The sequence below is a fragment of the Lepidochelys kempii genome, chromosome 2, assembly GCF_965140285.1.
Source record: "Lepidochelys kempii isolate rLepKem1 chromosome 2, rLepKem1.hap1, whole genome shotgun sequence".
In the NCBI taxonomy this organism is placed as follows: domain Eukaryota; kingdom Metazoa; phylum Chordata; order Testudines; family Cheloniidae; genus Lepidochelys; species Lepidochelys kempii.
In genome coordinates this window covers 26270120-26286986 of record NC_136381.1, presented here as the reverse complement: position 1 = coordinate 26286986, position 16867 = coordinate 26270120, and the positions used below count along the sequence as shown (strand labels likewise).

At 41.9% G+C, this 16867-nt stretch overlaps 1 protein-coding gene across 1 annotated transcript in view; it reads right to left on the bottom strand.

Annotated features, from left to right (window-relative positions):
* EXT1 (exostosin glycosyltransferase 1) overlaps positions 1-16867 on the bottom strand; it is a 272089-nt gene that overhangs the window by 13795 nt on the left and 241427 nt on the right. Inside the window, exons 3-6 of the mRNA XM_073330275.2 lie at positions 15586-15693; positions 7368-7487; positions 2577-2709; positions 553-671 (exon numbers count right to left, since the gene is read on the bottom strand). Coding sequence (XP_073186376.1) covers positions 553-671; positions 2577-2709; positions 7368-7487; positions 15586-15693 — 480 coding nt within the window. The remainder of the gene's footprint in view (positions 1-552; positions 672-2576; positions 2710-7367; positions 7488-15585; positions 15694-16867) is intronic.

Here is a 16867-nt window from a genome sequence, read left to right as displayed (position 1 = left end):
CACCCACCCTGACAATAAATTCTACATCAATCAAACACCATCTGAACAGAAAACCAGAGAGTCTCTAGCCTCACTCAGAAGGGTGTCACTGGTTTACTTGGGCACTTGTTAAAGGCTAAAACACACATAGACTCTTCGAAGTAGAGGGCAGTCCTACTGCCTTCTTGAGATAGTATCACCGGGCAGTGAGAAGTCCAAATGCTGTTGTGATAAAGGGAGGTAAGGCAGACAATAAGCCTTTAGGCCTATTGACTTTTTTGTTATTTACATCATATATACCCTAGTCTTAAAGCAAAGCTGTTATTTTACCTTTCTTCCCAAAATAAATCAGAGTTGTGATCATCTGTTTTCCACTTTTATTAAAGTTCAGAGTTTTTATTCCCCACACATGCTGGTTAAGGTCTCTGCGATCTCAGAGACAATGAGGATCAAAGTTTAAAACAGCAAATTTGAAACGAGAAGGCGGAGTGACAAGACCTGAAATCAGTGGGGTTTTTGTTTGTGTGATGGCTTTGGCTCAAAAGTGATTGACAGTCAAACAGCAGGGCTCACCTGTGCACAGTACTGGGACTTGGCTACAGCAACCAGGAGTTTCAGCACAGGCTGAGATTGGGAAACCAAGGGAGTTACTGCATGGATAACGGCAGTGAACTTGGAGGGGGGCTTGAGACCTAAAATGAAAAATGGATGCAAGTTGAATATAGACCAAGTTGCCTTGTGTAGTATAAATCAAAGAATCAGAGACGGAAAAAGACCATTTAAGAACAAAGGAAATACCATGTTGGATCAGACCATCTATCTCATCCAGTATCCTGTCGCTACAGTACCAGATGCTCCAGAAGAGGGTGCACTCCTTTGCATAAAACTTCCTAGCTCTCTGAAAGCACTGTCTATATTACAACCACTGCTTTGATATCTTTTCCTCTGATTCCCTCCTGGATGTCCTGCAATCTGGGTTTCTCCCCTTTTGCTCCACAGAAATTACCCTTGCCAAGTTCATCAGTTAAGTTCTCCTGGCCAACCCTAAGGGCTTCTTCCCTCATCTTCATGCTTCCTGATTTCTCTGTTGACACTGATACGACTCATTACCCCCTCCCCCTTCAACTTCCTGACAGACGCTGGCTTCTTGGTGCTCTCTTCCTTCCTCTCCAATAGCTCCATCAACATCTCCAATGGTGCTTCTTTCTCCCCTCTGTTTCAGCATCTCTCAAAGTCACGTCCTTTGTCCTCTCCTTTTTCCTCTACATCCTTCCCAAGGGCGACTTCATCCACACACAAAGCTTCAGCTATCATCTCTGAGTTGATGACTAACTATTCTGCCTGCCCACTGAAGAACAATCCCCCCTCCATCCATACTTGTGAGCCTGCAAGTCTCTGTGATATATGATTCCAGTCATCCTTCCACCAGCTCATATACTTCCTCCCTTCACTACTGCTGCAAATACCATTCTCCTTCCACCTCACCCAGGCCCACAACCTTGGTGGCACAGTCATCTTTCTCCTCCCTAATTGGAAGTGTTGTTGAATCCTCTTAGTTCTTCTTCCACAACAACTCAACGTTCAACTTTTCCTTTTACACTGTAACAGTGGTTCTTTGAGCAGCCTGTCACACCTTTGCTGCTGGCACCAGAACTGGAACCCTGGTAAGCAGTGACTGTTGAGGCTGCAGGCATGTTCCCTTGCAGAATTCAACATTCAGTCTTTGCATACAGGAGCCAATGATCAAACTTTCTCAGTTCCTCCCACTCAATCAGAATCCATATAGAGACTCTAAAGAAGTAAGGCTGGATCTATATTGACAAGCAACTCAGAGAACCACCATTCTTTGTGAATAACTTCTGTTGTCTCCAAGTATTGTCAAGCTGAGCTAAGCAACGAATGCAAACCAGTGTTGCCATGAAGTTGCCAGCTACTGATCTGCAACATAATGATAACCAGAAAGCGCAGGGAGGACATGGATTTGTTACAATATTCTTTGTAAGTGGCAGCTATTAGAGGGGTGACATGATATCCTGTATTTATGCAGGTCAGTCAATGACATTCCATCTAGCAGGGGGCAGTGTTTTGGGGCAGTGGTTCTCAAGCAGGAGTAGGTATATCCCTGGGGGTACACAGAGGTCTTCCGGGGGTAACTAGTTTTACAACAGGCCATGTAAAAAGCACTAGTGAAGTACAAACTAAAATTTCATAGACAATGACTTGTTTATTCTGCTGTATATACTATACAATGAAAGGTAAGTACAATATTTATATTCCAATTGATTTATTTTATAAGTAAATGGTAAAATGAGAATGTAAACAATTTTTCAGTAATAGGGGCTGTGACACTTCTGTATTTTTATGTCTGATTTTTAAGCAAGTAATTTTTAAGTGAGGTGAAACTTGGGGTATGCAAGACAAATTAGACTCCCCAAAGGGATACAGTAGTCTGGAAAGGTTGAAAGCCACTGTTTTGGAGGACAGGATAAACAAGAATACCATTAACTAGATATTTCTGGTGAGCCACTTACAACACACCATCCAGAAATCAACAATACCCCAATACGTGTGAGGTCCAGAAGCAAGGATTCACTCACCTAGATTAGCATAGTAGTAAGGAAAATCTCCCAGATATGAGGAATACTGTGGCAATACGAATAACCCTCCAGGATGTTTGTTCCATATTAAACTGTTACGTGATATGTGCTTAAATATTCTGTCCTGAATAATCTGGAAAATAAGAAAGGTAGTGATTTGTAAATAGGTTGTAATGGCCATTGGTAGAGTCTTCAGCAACTCTGACAGACTGCAATCGCTACACATTTTGTAGAAAGCAGCGAGACACAAATTACTTGGCATTCCTGTTTAATCTCTTTTAAAAACGACACTGAACCTATACACTTGTGCACATTCTCGGCAGTTTGAGGCCTTGGATAACAGTATTCAAACTATCTCATTAGTCTCTGCGGACATAGGGATCTCGCAATTCATTAGATTCTGCATTTAAAGTGAAATATTTTTCCATCTAAAATCACTTGTCAGTTGCAAGCCTGATTAGTTCATTCTAGAGTTTACCATCCATGACTTGCATAAAATAATTAGTCAAGAATGGAATTACAACAGATGGATGTTATTCTGAGATAATGAAAACTTTTAATTACACAAAGACAGACTTCCAAGCCAAACAGGCTGGGCTGATATTTTTCCCTTTACTTTATAATAAAGTTATTATGTGACAAAGTGACTAATTATATCAGATCCCATATACATTTTACAGATAACTGTCCGCCATGGTGTGGTTCCAAAAGTTCCGATTTCATCCAGCATGGAAAGAAATTTGGGCAACTACTAGTGCAAGCTTTTTGGAGCAGGGAAAAGATGTGTGTCTTTGAAAGGGCCATTAGATGATCTAGTCTTACTTCCTGTGTAACACAGTCTATAGAATAACATTAACAGTGCGATATGTTTGCGATGATAAAACTAATCCTATATACTCAAGGTGTAGGCATACAAAATTTGAAAGCAAAGTCTACATGTGTAGGAAGAGCTATTGATTGAGTTAGCTGTAGAGGTAAGGAGCCTCCAAGAGCATGAGGGTAATGTGACATTAGGGTGATACAGCATGTGAATGAAGGCTGTCCCAAATGGTCATTTCCTAAAATTTGTGATTACATGGGAAATTCACAGGGACAATCTTAACCTCAAACCAGCAGCACTTTTCACGTAAGAACAGAGGACTCAAGGCTGTGATGTTATACTCTCAAGTGCATCTCTACCTATTTCTGTTAATAGATATAAAGTTACATGCTTCAGCCATGGGTGTTTTGTGTGGGAAGGTGGGGAAAAGGCAGTGACTGCCTTCTCCCCTCCTTTAATTTATGCCAATGAACATAGCAAGAAACTAGACAATGCAGAGAGAAATGAGAAAATGCACATCTTCTACCATCTGATGAAGAACTAGATGAACTAGCTCCTCTGGCCCTCCCCCATCCCATTTTCTCAGAACTGATACATAAATAGTATGTATAGTATATAGTATAATAGTATAGTGGTAGTCTGCAGGTTTATATGATGAGTAGGTATTCATAGACTGTACAATTTTCCACTGCTCTGGTAGCCGACAATGCCTCAGGGGAAACACATGGCTCACATCTGATGATCTTTCCATGTACACAAATCAAAAAATAGTTTAATCTTGAAACAAACTTCTGATGTCATGCAACATATGCAACCTTTATTGCATGTGAGGCATACAAATCTCACTGATACTGTTACTCCATAGGCTAGGAAGCCAACCTGTGGAATAACTCACATTTAACGGAGGGCAGATTAATGTATGGCACTTCTGGCAAATACAAGAATCCTTGCAGCCTACAAGAATGGTGTGGAGAAAAGAAAACTCGAAGGAAAGGAAATAGAAAAGGAGGAAAGGAATCCATGAAGAGCTAAATCAATTCAAATACAAAAAGCATATGGTAATTTGCTAAATGTCTTGCAGAGATTTCTAAATACCGGCACCAGCTTTTGAGGCTCTCTGGTGATCATGGAACATGGGCAGTTTTATAATGAGGAGGTTAGGCACTCCGGCTGGATAGAATCATAGAATATCAGGGTTGGAAGGGACCTCAGGAGGTCATCTAGTCCAATCCCCTGCTCAAAGCAGGACTGATCCCCGACTAAATCATCCCAGCCAGGGCTTTGTCAAGCCTGACCTTAAAAACTTCTAAGGAAGGAGATTCCACCACCTCCCTAGGTAATGCATTCCAGTGTTTCACCACCCTCCTAGTGAAAAAGGTTTTCCTAATATCCAACCTAAATCTCCCCCACTGCAACTTCAGACCATTACTCCTTGTTCTGTCATCTGCTACCACTGAGAACAGTCTAGAGCCATCCTCTTTGGAACCCCCTTTCAGGTAGTTGAAAGCAGCTATCAAATCCCCCCTCATTCTTCTCTTCTGAAGACTAAACATCCCCAGTTCCCTCAGCCTCTCCTCATAACTCGTGTGTTCCAGTCCCCTAATCATTTTTGTTGCCCTCCGCTGGACTCTTTCCAATTTTTCCACATCCTTCTTGTAGTGTGGGGCCCAAAACTGGACACAGTACTCCAGATGAGGCCTCACCAATGTCAAATAGAGGGGAACGATCACGTCCCTCGATCTGCTGGCAATGCCCCTACTTATACATCTCAAAATGCCATTGGCCTTGTTGGCAACAAGGGCACACTGTTGACTCATATCCAACTTCTCGTCCACTGTAACCCCTAGGTCTTTTTCTGCAGAACTGCTGCCGAGCCATTCGGTCCCTAGTCTGTAGCGGTGCATGGGGTTCTTCCGTCCTAAGTGCAGGACTCTGCACTTGTCCTTGTTGAACCTCCTCAGATTTCTTTTGGCCCAATCCTCCAATTTGTCTAGGTCCCTCTGTATCCTATCCCTACCTGTCATGTCTACATGGAATATGTTGCTGGCACAATATTTTGGCCCCCGCCTCCCCAGATTATTCTGTTTTATACAGGTTCATCGCTGTAGTGTCTGAGTGCCTTCCAGTAGTGCACTAAATGTCTGTCACATGTGGTTATTCTCTCTCACTTCTCCTATTCCCAGGGGAGAACTGTGTAAGCTGTGTAGGGCTAGTTTCTGTTTCTTAAATTTCTATGCGGCTCTGTGTTGCAATTGGAGAAGGGAGGTTGAAGAAGTGCACCTTGCACTTGGAGCAGAGGATGAGGAGTTTTGCAATAGTCCTTCCTCCCATCCCCCCACGGTGTCAGCCCAGCCCCCAGAGAAAGCTGTCACCTGCACAGCCAAGCTTTGCCCTCGAGGCACAAAGGTCCATGGCACTCCAGAGCCATGCAGTTAGTCACCAAGGGTTTCATCCTGGAGCTTTTGGTGATGATATGCGGGGTGGAGGCCATTGAACATCCTGAAGATAAGACCTTCACAACTTTGAACTTGAGTTGATATTCTACAGGAAGCCAGTATAGAGAGCAGTGGACAGGTCTCATGTGCTCATGGTAGCCCATGCTGCTGAGGAGACATGCTGCAGCATTCTATACCCTTTGAAATTTCCTAAGGGCTGATGGCTTCATGCCCAGATATATCGCACTGCTGTAGTCCAGACAGGAGGTGACTAAATGATATGTAGGATCATCAAGATATTGCAATACTACGGCATTATAGTTAGAGACTGAAAGTAACTACCAGAATAAATCCATTCCCTCTCCAACTATATGATTTACTCTCCCCACATCAAATTTTAAGCAGAGGACACATTTGATCTTACCAACTTCCGACACCTAAATAAAAAACAAACCTTTTATTTTCTCTCTTTCGGAAAGAAAACAATTCAGGCTTTTCTGGTGATTGTTGGACTCTGGAACAAGCACCTGAGCATGCATGTTATTTTCCACTGAACAGAATTATTGTTAATTTGCCTTCTCTACATAGAAGTGGTTCTGTGAGATTGCTTATCCCGGATTCAAAAAACAAAAGGTACGATATGCCTGACTTGGTTTCATTAAATTAAAACCTTGCAGCTCCTGCCCTGTTCTATCCTTAGAGTCTTCCTTGCTCAAGCTTCTTAGCTGGTATCTTCCAAATCCTAGCTACAATTGTTACTAACCATCCCTTAGTCAACTGACAACTATGGCCACATTATTGAAGATGATTCAATTCAGCCCTAAAGTTGCACTCGAGGGCCTTGCGGACAGATTCTGTAAATGAAACAAAGGGAGCTGGGGATACCCCAATTGCAGGAGAGATCACAGTGAGTAAAGAACCAGTGTATACTTCCTTCTCTGCAACCCTCACTGGTGTAAGGAGGAAGAATGGCTGGAGTACAGTGGGCTCTGGCTGTCCACAGCTGGACTCCTATGCATAATTTGGGCTTTCTTCTGTATGTCACCTTCTATCTCTCCTTGGAAATGCACACATTTGATAAGTCTCAGGTGACTTACAAGCTGCCACTTCCAGAACAAGAGACCTGTGAACGGGCATCAAAACGTTAAGGGGGAATTGGAGAAAGGGGGCTTTTCAATTATATTTTTTCCAGAATGAGTTCTAATAAGGTCCTTTAAAGGACCACATTCACTATGAATGACAGGAATACTGATTCATTAGCCATAAGAAACTTGAGAAACTGTGATGGCACAAGACAACTTTTCCATGTGTCGGATGGCTCCTATTTGTCACCATGTCAGTTTTCTTATGTGGATTCAAATAATGAAGAAAATATTTCCTTAGGGGAGAAAAGTTATCAAGCTGCTGAAGGTTTTTCCAGTGACCAATCACATGTCACGAAAGCCAAGGTCACACATATAACAGCTCAGCACGGAGTGTGGCAGACATATTAAGGAACATCTCTGCTCTGACTAATATCTGAGAATTGTTACTCACCTCTAGTGTGGTCAATACAATCTTCTCAACTGAAGAAAAATAAGCCTCCCACAAGAACTGTGTCTGCTGTCTAAGTGCTAGGATTTTATCCTGATGGATAGACCTGATTGTAGAAGGAATCTGTAAGACAAGGTGCACTACAATCAGATGGTGTGGAAAACAATGTAACCTGATCAAATTAATACACACTTGAGAATCCCAAACTAGCATTCTCTGCTCCTACCCAGCAACACAGATTCAGTGTCAGCCAGTACCCCCACCCGACACAGATATGTGAATTAACAGCTAAAGAACAGCGACTGGAAAATGAATGAGCGGCACCCTTTGTGACCTTTGGTATTTGAGCCTATTGGCCAACCTTAGGATTTACTAGCAATTCTCCATTTTTTAAGAAAGTTGTTTCTATTGAGGCAATTGCTACTTTTCCCCCTTCTGGAGCTGTGGAAAGTCACTGTGTGGAACTTTTCAGTAAATCCCTTGCGCACACAGCTCTTTGCAAACCACTAATTTAAAATACTAGTAGCTGCAGGTCTTTAGAGTCTGACAATGATCTCCATTCTGAAAGTATATTAAAGGGATCCGAGATTGCAGTCACTACAATGTGGCAACACAAATCCCCTGAAGAAACCATCACAGCATCTGCAGCAAAGCCACCCCTTGGTGGAATCGGAAAACAAGTCCCTCCAACATCTGCTATTTACAAGGAAAAAACAATGATATTTTTCATTGGACACACTGTACAGCTTTAATTCTGGTAAAGCTTTCCTTATAAATGAAAAAATAAATCCTACCATTCCTCTTCCTGCAAACCAGATCAGAGGGGTGTGTGTGTGTGAACCCACATTCCCCACACCCTTTGGAGAGAGTCCAGCATCTGTACAGACTAGTATTTAGCTTCTTAAAAGCCTGATTCTCATTTACACTAAGAGTTTGTCTACTCAGGGAAAAAGCTTGGACTAGCTAGTGCAGAACAGCTAGAGGGGAATAACTACTCCACATTAGCACCCCATGTGGACACTTATTTTGCATTAAGAGTTCCTTTGTGCAGTTTAGGTTAGTCCCCTCTGGAAGCAGATTAACCTAAATGGCAAAAAAATGGGGAGTTGGTGGGAAACAGCTATTGCCCTTTGAATTCACACCCTGGCTATTTTGTACTAATTTTCCCATTAATTCTCCATGTAGACAAGCCCTAAGGTCTCCATACTCACTTCTCTGGCCATGTAAGAGGCCGTCAGAGTGGGTGTAACTGTAATTTATTCCAACTTCAAGATCTCTTTACACTGTCAGAGTGGTGCTAGCAGCCTAAGTATAAATGAGAATCAGTCCCCACTAGTGTAATGTGGGTGTGTTCACTTCTTCTAGGAATGGGGAGTTATTTTGCTTTGGTACCTACTTCTAATTATTTCCAGTCAGGCCACCTCATTCTCCTTCTCTTATTTCTCACAAGCCTTTCATACATTTACTTTCAGGGCTAATTACACAGGCACCAAAGTTTGCTTTGATACGTGGCATTATTATCATCGTCCATCTAGTTATTAGATTAACCTAAACACCCACACCCCTAATACACACACACACACACACACACACACACACTTCCCACGTAAAATATCCCCAATCAGAATACAATTATTCTTCATATAATGTTCTGAAAGAATTTGGTGGCAAAGATTATGGTGCAGTTGAGTCACATCCTCAGTTTCATACACATCTGCAGGAAATTGTTCCATAAGAAACCTGCTCCAGAACAGGATTCAAAGTTTTAAGGTTTGATATGTAAAGAGATTCAGGAGGGTTATGTGGATGTTATACTGTTATTATTCTGTCTCATTTGCATTCAGGTAGTGCCCACAACTCCCAAAAAGGATCATGGCTCCACATTGTTTGGTGCTGTACAAATGGTAAGAGACAATTTCTGTCCCAAAGATCTTACAATTTAAGGGTTTGTCTACACTGCAATCAGGGTGTGTGTGTGTGATTGTGGCATGTGCAGACACACCCATGCTAGCTTTAATCTAGGCAACTCACACCCTGATAGCAGTGAAGCCCTGGCAGCACAAACATCAGCACAAGCAAGCCACCCTAATAGCTACCCAGGGTTTCAGGCTGGCTTGTACAATTTGCACTGAAGTTTTTGCTGTTACAGCTTCACTGCCATAGGTACCCACGTTAGGTAGATTAAAGCTAGCTCAGGTATGTCTACATGGGCTACAATCACAACCCCACTTCCACTGCAGTACAGACATATCCTCAGACCTTGTATTGGGGCTTAAAAGGACAAGGAACCACGGGAGTGGGATACCATATAGAAGCAAAGTAGTGAGTGTGATAAGAGGCCTATGGCATATCAGAGTCTTTTGCTTGATCCTTCCTGTAAAAGGAGCAACACAGGAAGGGTGGGGCACAGGGAAGCAGTTAAAATGTATACAGGAAATCCTCGACTTTACGACTTTGAGTTACGACGAACGGCACTTACGACGCTTCTACATTGACACCCTGACTCGACTTACGACTACAGGTTTCACATTTATGATGCTCAGTCCCGCAATGGAGTAGACTGCGGGTTCAAGTTGCAACTTATGAAGCAATTGTAAGGAACCATTTGTGTTGTAAATTGGAGGACTGCCTGTATACAAATGAGGCATCTTACTATTTGAGTTTATACCACTGTACTACAAAATTCAGTCCTCTGATATGGATTATAAAGTGGATTGTTTTCTATTAGGTTCCTGTAAGTATGGGAGTATAGCGATGCGTGTTAACAGCACCATTATCAACAGCAATCATATTATTGTGACTGCATTTTAGTATGGCCATGGGGCATAACTTCTAATAGACATAAATGTTTCATGGCACCACACATGATTCCACAGGGCTTGATCTTGCGCTGGACACAAAATGAAATTAACACCCATCTCCAACTATGGCATGCTCACTCCTTTGTAATGCAAAAGCAATTCTGACCCCGAAAGTTGAAAAGGTTATCGTTGTACAGAAGACTGCTTCAAGTATGTGCCGATAAACACTGTGCCAAGGTTAGAGAATTCCTTAGCCTGCTTGTGTGCCTGGCCTGTTAGAACAGCTGGAAAGCAAAATCACAGCTCCCATTTTAACTGTGGTTTGCCTATTAGTTATTAATCTATTTTTCCAGAAAGTCAGGTGTGGAAAATGACATATTAATACTAATCTGGCAGGATTACACTGGAATTATTAGAACTAGATGACGTCTTAATAAAAGGTCATTTCGGTAATAGAAGGGCAAAAAAGATAACCTACAAAAATAAATACAGGAAGACTAAATTAAGACGCGAGCTAAACTGGTTCTATGGTAACAAGAATATGCAAATAAAAACATCCGAGCTGTTCTAAAACAGGAAATGAAAAACTGCAACATAACAGAAACATTTCCCAGAGCAGACATTCAGGCTCTGTGCCAGCACTTTACAAACATTGTTAATAACGGTGCCGTAGCTGTTCAGTAAGGAAGCAGCTGTGAAGAGAACGTTACAGGAAGGCACAAGATCAGCAAATTATATTTTTTTAAAATAATTTTGCTTACAAAAACGTGTTGTCCTTTGAAGCAAAAAATTATCTTATTTTTATACTTGCAATTAAATTAATCAGAATAGTTCTCTCTTAAGTAGGGATTTTGGGGTGAGATTTTTTAAAGGTATTTCATCTAGGGACCTAAGAGTTTAAGCGGTTAACAGTTAAACTCCTCCAGGGGTCCCTGCTGCTGCCACTCCTGGGGCTCTGCTGCCATCCACCATCCTGGCATCCGTGTGCACCCGGCATCTCGGCTGCTGTCCTGTGCCGGTGCTCTGCTGCTGCCCAGCATCCCGGCGCGCTTGGGGTCACTCCAGGCTGCCAGCCCCACGGCTGGGATGCCGGGCGGCAGCAGAGCCCCAGGCTAGCCCCACAGAAAATATTTCAACTGTTATAGCAGAAATAAGGGAGAGACAAGACAGAACTCGGGGTGGGCGGTGTGTGGAGAAATCAAATCAGTATCTTAGATGTCTGTATACTAATGCAAGAAGTACGGGGAATAAGCAGGAAGAATTCGAAATGCTAGTAAATAAACACAACTATGACATAGTTGGCATCACGGAGACTTGGTGGGATAATACGCATGTCCGGAATATTGGTATAGCAGGGTACAGCTTGCTCAGGAAGGACAGGCAGGGAAAAAAGGGAGGAGGTGTTGCCTTATATATTAAAAATGTACACACTTGGACTGAGGTTGAGATAGAAATAAGAGACAGACTTGTTGAAAGTCTCTGGGTAAGAATAAAAGGGGTAAAAAATAAGGATGATGTCATGGTAGGGGTCTACTACAGACCACTTAGCCAAGAAGAAGAGGTGGATGAGTCTTTTTTTAAACAATTAATAAAATTATCCAAAGCACAGGACTTGGTGGGGATGGGGGACTTCAACTACTCAGACATCTGCTGGGAAAATAACACAGCAGGGCACAGACTATCCAACAAGTTCTTGGAATGTACTGGAGACAATTTTTTATTTCAGAAGGTGGAGAAAGTTACTAGGGGAGAGGCTGTTCTAGATTTGATTTTGACAAATAGGGAGGAACTGGCTGAGAATTTGAAAGTGGAAGGCAACTTGGGTAAAAGTGATCATGAAATAGTAGAGTTCAGGATTCTAAGGAATGGTGGGAGGGAGAACAGCACAATAAAGACAATGGATTTCAAGAAGGCAGACTTTAGCAAACCCAGGGAGTTGGCAGGTAAAATCCCATGGGAAGCAAGTCTAAGGGGAAAACAATTGAAGACAGTTGGCAGTTTTTCAAAGAGACATTATTAAGGGCACAAGAGCAAAACTATCTCACTGCATAGGAAAGATAGGAAATATGGCAAGAGGCCACCCTGGCTTAACCAGGAGACCCTCAATGATATGAAACTCAAAAAAGAGTCCTACAAAGAGTGGAAACTCGGTCAAAGGATGAATAAAAACAAATAACACAAGTATGTAGGGACAAAATTAGAAAAGCCAAGGCACAAAATGGGATCAAACTAGCTAGGGATATAAAAGGAAACAAGAAAACATTCTACAAATACATTAGAAGCAAGAGGACGACCAAGGACAGAGTAGGCCCATTACTCAATGAGAGGAGAAAGACAATAACGGAGAATGTGGAAATGGCAGAGGTGCTTAATGACCTCTTTGTTTCAGTTTCCACCAAGAAGGTTGGTGGGGACTGGACGTCTAACATAGTGAATGCCAGTGAAAATGAGGTAGAAACAGAGTCTAAAATAGGGAAAGAACAAGTCAAAAATTACTTAGACAAATTAGATGTCCTCAAATCACCAGGGCCTGATGAAATGCGTCCTAGACTACTCAAGAAACTGACTGAGGAGATATCTGAGCCATTAGCAATTATCTTTGAAAAGTCATGGAAGACAGGAGACATTCCAGAAGACTGGAAAAGGGCAAATATAGTGTCAGTCTATAAAAAAGGAAATAAGGACAACCTGGGGAATTACAGACTAGTCAGCTTAACTTCTTACCCGGAAAGATAATGGAGCAAATAATTAAGCAATCAATTTGCAAACACCTAGAAGATAATAAGGTGATAAATAACAGTCAGCATGGATTTGTCAAGAACAAATTGTGTCAAACCAACCTGACAGTTTTCTTTGACAGGGTAACAAGCCTTGTGGATAGGGGGGAAGTGGTAGATGTGGTATATCTTGACTTTAGTAAGGCTTTTGATAGTGTGTCGCATGACCTTCCCATAAACAAACTACAGAAATACAACCTAGATGGAGCTACTATAAGATGGGTGCATAATTGGTTGGAAAATCGTTCCCAGAGAGTAGTTATCAGTGGTTCACAGTCATGCTGGAAGTGCATAAAGAGTGGCGTCCTGCAGGGATTGGTTCTGGGTCTAGTTCTGTTCAATATCTTCATCAATGATTTAGAAAATGGCATAGAGAGTAAACTTATAAAGTTTGTGGATGATACCAAGCTCGGAGGGGTTGCAAGTGCTTTGGAGGATAGGATTAAAATTCAAAATGATCTGGACAAACTGGAGAAATGGTCTGAAGTAAATAGGATGAAATTCAATAAGGACAAATGCAAAGTACTCCACTTAGGAAGGAACAATCAGCTGCACACATACAAAATGGGAAATAACTGCCTAGGAAGGAATACTGTGGAAAGGGATCTGGGGGGTCATAGTAGATCACAAGCTAAATATGAGTCAACAGTGTAACTGTTGCAAAAAAAGCAAACATCATTCTGGGATGTATTAGCAGGAGTACTGTAAGCAAGACACGAGAAGTAATTCTTCTGCTCTACTCTGTGATGATTAGGGCTCAACTGGAGTATTGTGTCCAGTTCTGGGTGCCACATTTCAGGAAAGATGTGGACAAATTGGAGAAAGTCCAGAGAAGAGCAACAAAAATGACTAAAGGTCTAGAAAACATGACCTATGAGGGAAGATTGAAAAAATTGGGTTTGTTTAGTCTGGAGAAGAGAAGACTGAGAGGGGGAGGGATAGCTTTGTGGTTTGAGCATTGGCCTGCTAAACCCAGGATTGTGAGTTCAATCCTTGAGGGGGCCATTTAGGGATCTGGGGCAAAAATTGGGGATTGGCCCTGCTTTGAGCAAGGGGTTGGACTAGATGACCTCCTGAGGCCCCTTCCAACCCTGATATTCTATGAGAGGGGACATGATAACAGTTTTCAAGTACATAAAAGGTTGTTACAAGGAGGAGGGAGAAAAATTGTCCTTCTTAACCTCTGCAGATAGGAAAATAAGCAATGGGCTTAAATTGCAGCAAGGGTGGTTTAGGTTGGACATGAGAAAAATCTTCCTAACTGTCAGGGTGGTTAAGCAGTGGAATAAATTGCCTAGGGAGGTTGTGGAATCTCCATCATTGGGGATTTTTAAGAGCAGGTTGGAAAAACACCTGTCAACGATGGTCTAGCTAATACTTAGTCCTGCCTTGAGTGCAGTGGACTTGACTAGATGACCTCTCAAGGTCCCTTCCAGTTCTATGATTCTAAAATGTGGGGGTGCTGCGCCCCTAGTTCCCCAGGTAAACGTTTAACCGTGTAACCGATAGAATTTTAATCGGTTAGACAATTACTGTTTACACATTATTTAAATCCCTAATTTCATGAACTAAAGATGCAGAAGAGTGTCTCTAGGGGGATTTTCAAAAGGGATGAGCACCTAGCTCATATTAATTTCTAGTGCCTCAGTACTTAAATACCTTTAAAATGTGGCACTTCACCCATTTGCCTCAAAATGCTTTAGAAATCACAGAAGAATCATGATGCCCATTTTACTGCAGGGGGAAACTGAGGCACACAGCAATACTTGATTTGTCCAAGATCACACAGGAGTTCAATGGCAGAGCTAGAAATCTAGAATCCACATCTCAGTTTAGTGCCCCAGCCAATGGACTATAGCCACAGCTTTGCTAATCCTTTAATAGGTGCTGCACTGGAGAAACTGATTTTCGGTGGTGTTTCCTTAATGATATTACTGTATACTTTGGCTTCTAACTGATTTGGAAGAAAACACGGAAATAGTATTATAGAAATAGGAAAAACAATCTTTGAGTGCCTTTAAGAAAGAAGCCAATAAAGACTGTAATAACACAACACTAACTGGCAATTCTATAGCCCTCTTTCATTCTCCCTCATGGAGATAAACAATTAATTGAGTCCCACAACACTTCGCGGAGATAAGTAACATCACCCCTAAAAATGAAAAAGTGAGGTACAGAAAAGTAAGGGACAGATTCTGCCTCCCACACCAACGTTGGGTAGCACCTTACTCCACAGGTAACATCTTCAGCGTCCCCATCTCCCTGTACATACAGCCATCTACATCAACAGGTCTCTTTGCAGAGTCAGATATTCTGCAGCGCAAGTACGGGGGCGGGGGGGGGGGCAGGGGCAGCAATTGTTCCCAAATGATGTGTCCAGCCTAGGGCATGGAGTTTGTAGATAACGGAGGGCATCGTATTAGAGAGGCATCCAAAAGAAATTTGATACTCTTAAAAAGTTTCTGCTGTGTTTAACAATGTCTGAGCGATCTTCCGGTCAGAAAATGAATGATGTCATAATAAATGGGTTCATATTTACAGTGACCCTAACCCTGACTGACCTTTTGGATTCATCTTCCGACAAGCTTAGTGGGCGGCAGCAGCACTCTAGCAATATGCTGAAGGCCACAGATGTTTTCTTACCTGTAATAACAGTCGCTCATCCCCTATGACGGCAGCTTGGTTCCAATCAATCACTTCAGAAAATGGCAACTCCCATCCATTGCTAAGCATAACTGGGACACAGGCAGCCTGCAGAGAGAGGAATTGCAGGCATTAGAAGAGGCACTGAGTGTGTGGTCATTGATTAGCACAAACTTTGAAGTGCATACAAATTGAATTATTGGCATTTTCTGCAGGAGTCAGGACCCAAGCTCTCATGAAAGACATTAAAAAAGAAAACCGGCAAAGAGCCCTACAAGGCAGACATAACAATACATCTGCCAAGATTCCAGCTGATCTCCACTCTCCAAACAGGCTCCACATTTGTTTGCATGAAGGGAAACCCTGATTTTGCATGTACAAAGGAGAATTTACACTCGGATGTAGATGTTTTGTGAAACAACTACAGAGTTCTCTAGGGAGGTAATTCTCTATTAAATTACATAAGATGGTTTAAGAAAAACCCTTTGAAAATGTATTTGATATTTAACTCTATAACTCTTTTCCATAAGGCTAGATGTTTAGTTATCCACTTTGTACATCGTAGTACACGTTCTGTGCTTGCAAACAACTGCACATACAAAACCTAGCCACAGTCAGAGAGACCAGTTTGGAAAATTTAATCCATTGACTTTATGTTTAAATATATACATATATCACTCATTTATCACCAACTTTTGTTCTGCCAGTATGTCAATATACTATGTGCTATTGTTAAAATGTAAACTCTTTTGGGCACCAACCATAATTGTGTAATGTTTAGTAAACACTACATTACTGGTTCTGTATAAGTAAATAAATAAATTCACCGCCACCTATTCGTCAATCGGACCAGAACTTGAGACCTGATTCAAAGTCTGTTGAAGTCAGTGGAAAGGCTCGCACTGAGTTCAGTGGGATTTGGATCAGGTCATTGCTGTGGTGGTTCAGTTTCTTCTAGACCAAGCCAGATTTAACTGGTCTGAATTATTGCCCAGACAGTACAATAAATGAGCTGGTCTTTCCCATGCCCAGTAATAAGTGGAACACTGGGGAAGTTTTCTAATTACAGTACATTCTCTCTCTCTTTCTTGCTCTCTAATTCTGTGCAGTAACTTTGATCTAGTCAAGTCTATGCTACAGTAGTATTTGCAATGGGTAAAGATTATGTCCGTTGGTAAGGAAACCACATTACACTGTCTAAAACCCACCCAACACAACAACAATTTGCAGAGTTTTCATCTTCAGAATTCTTCACAGACCATTGATTAAGCCTCACAACTTC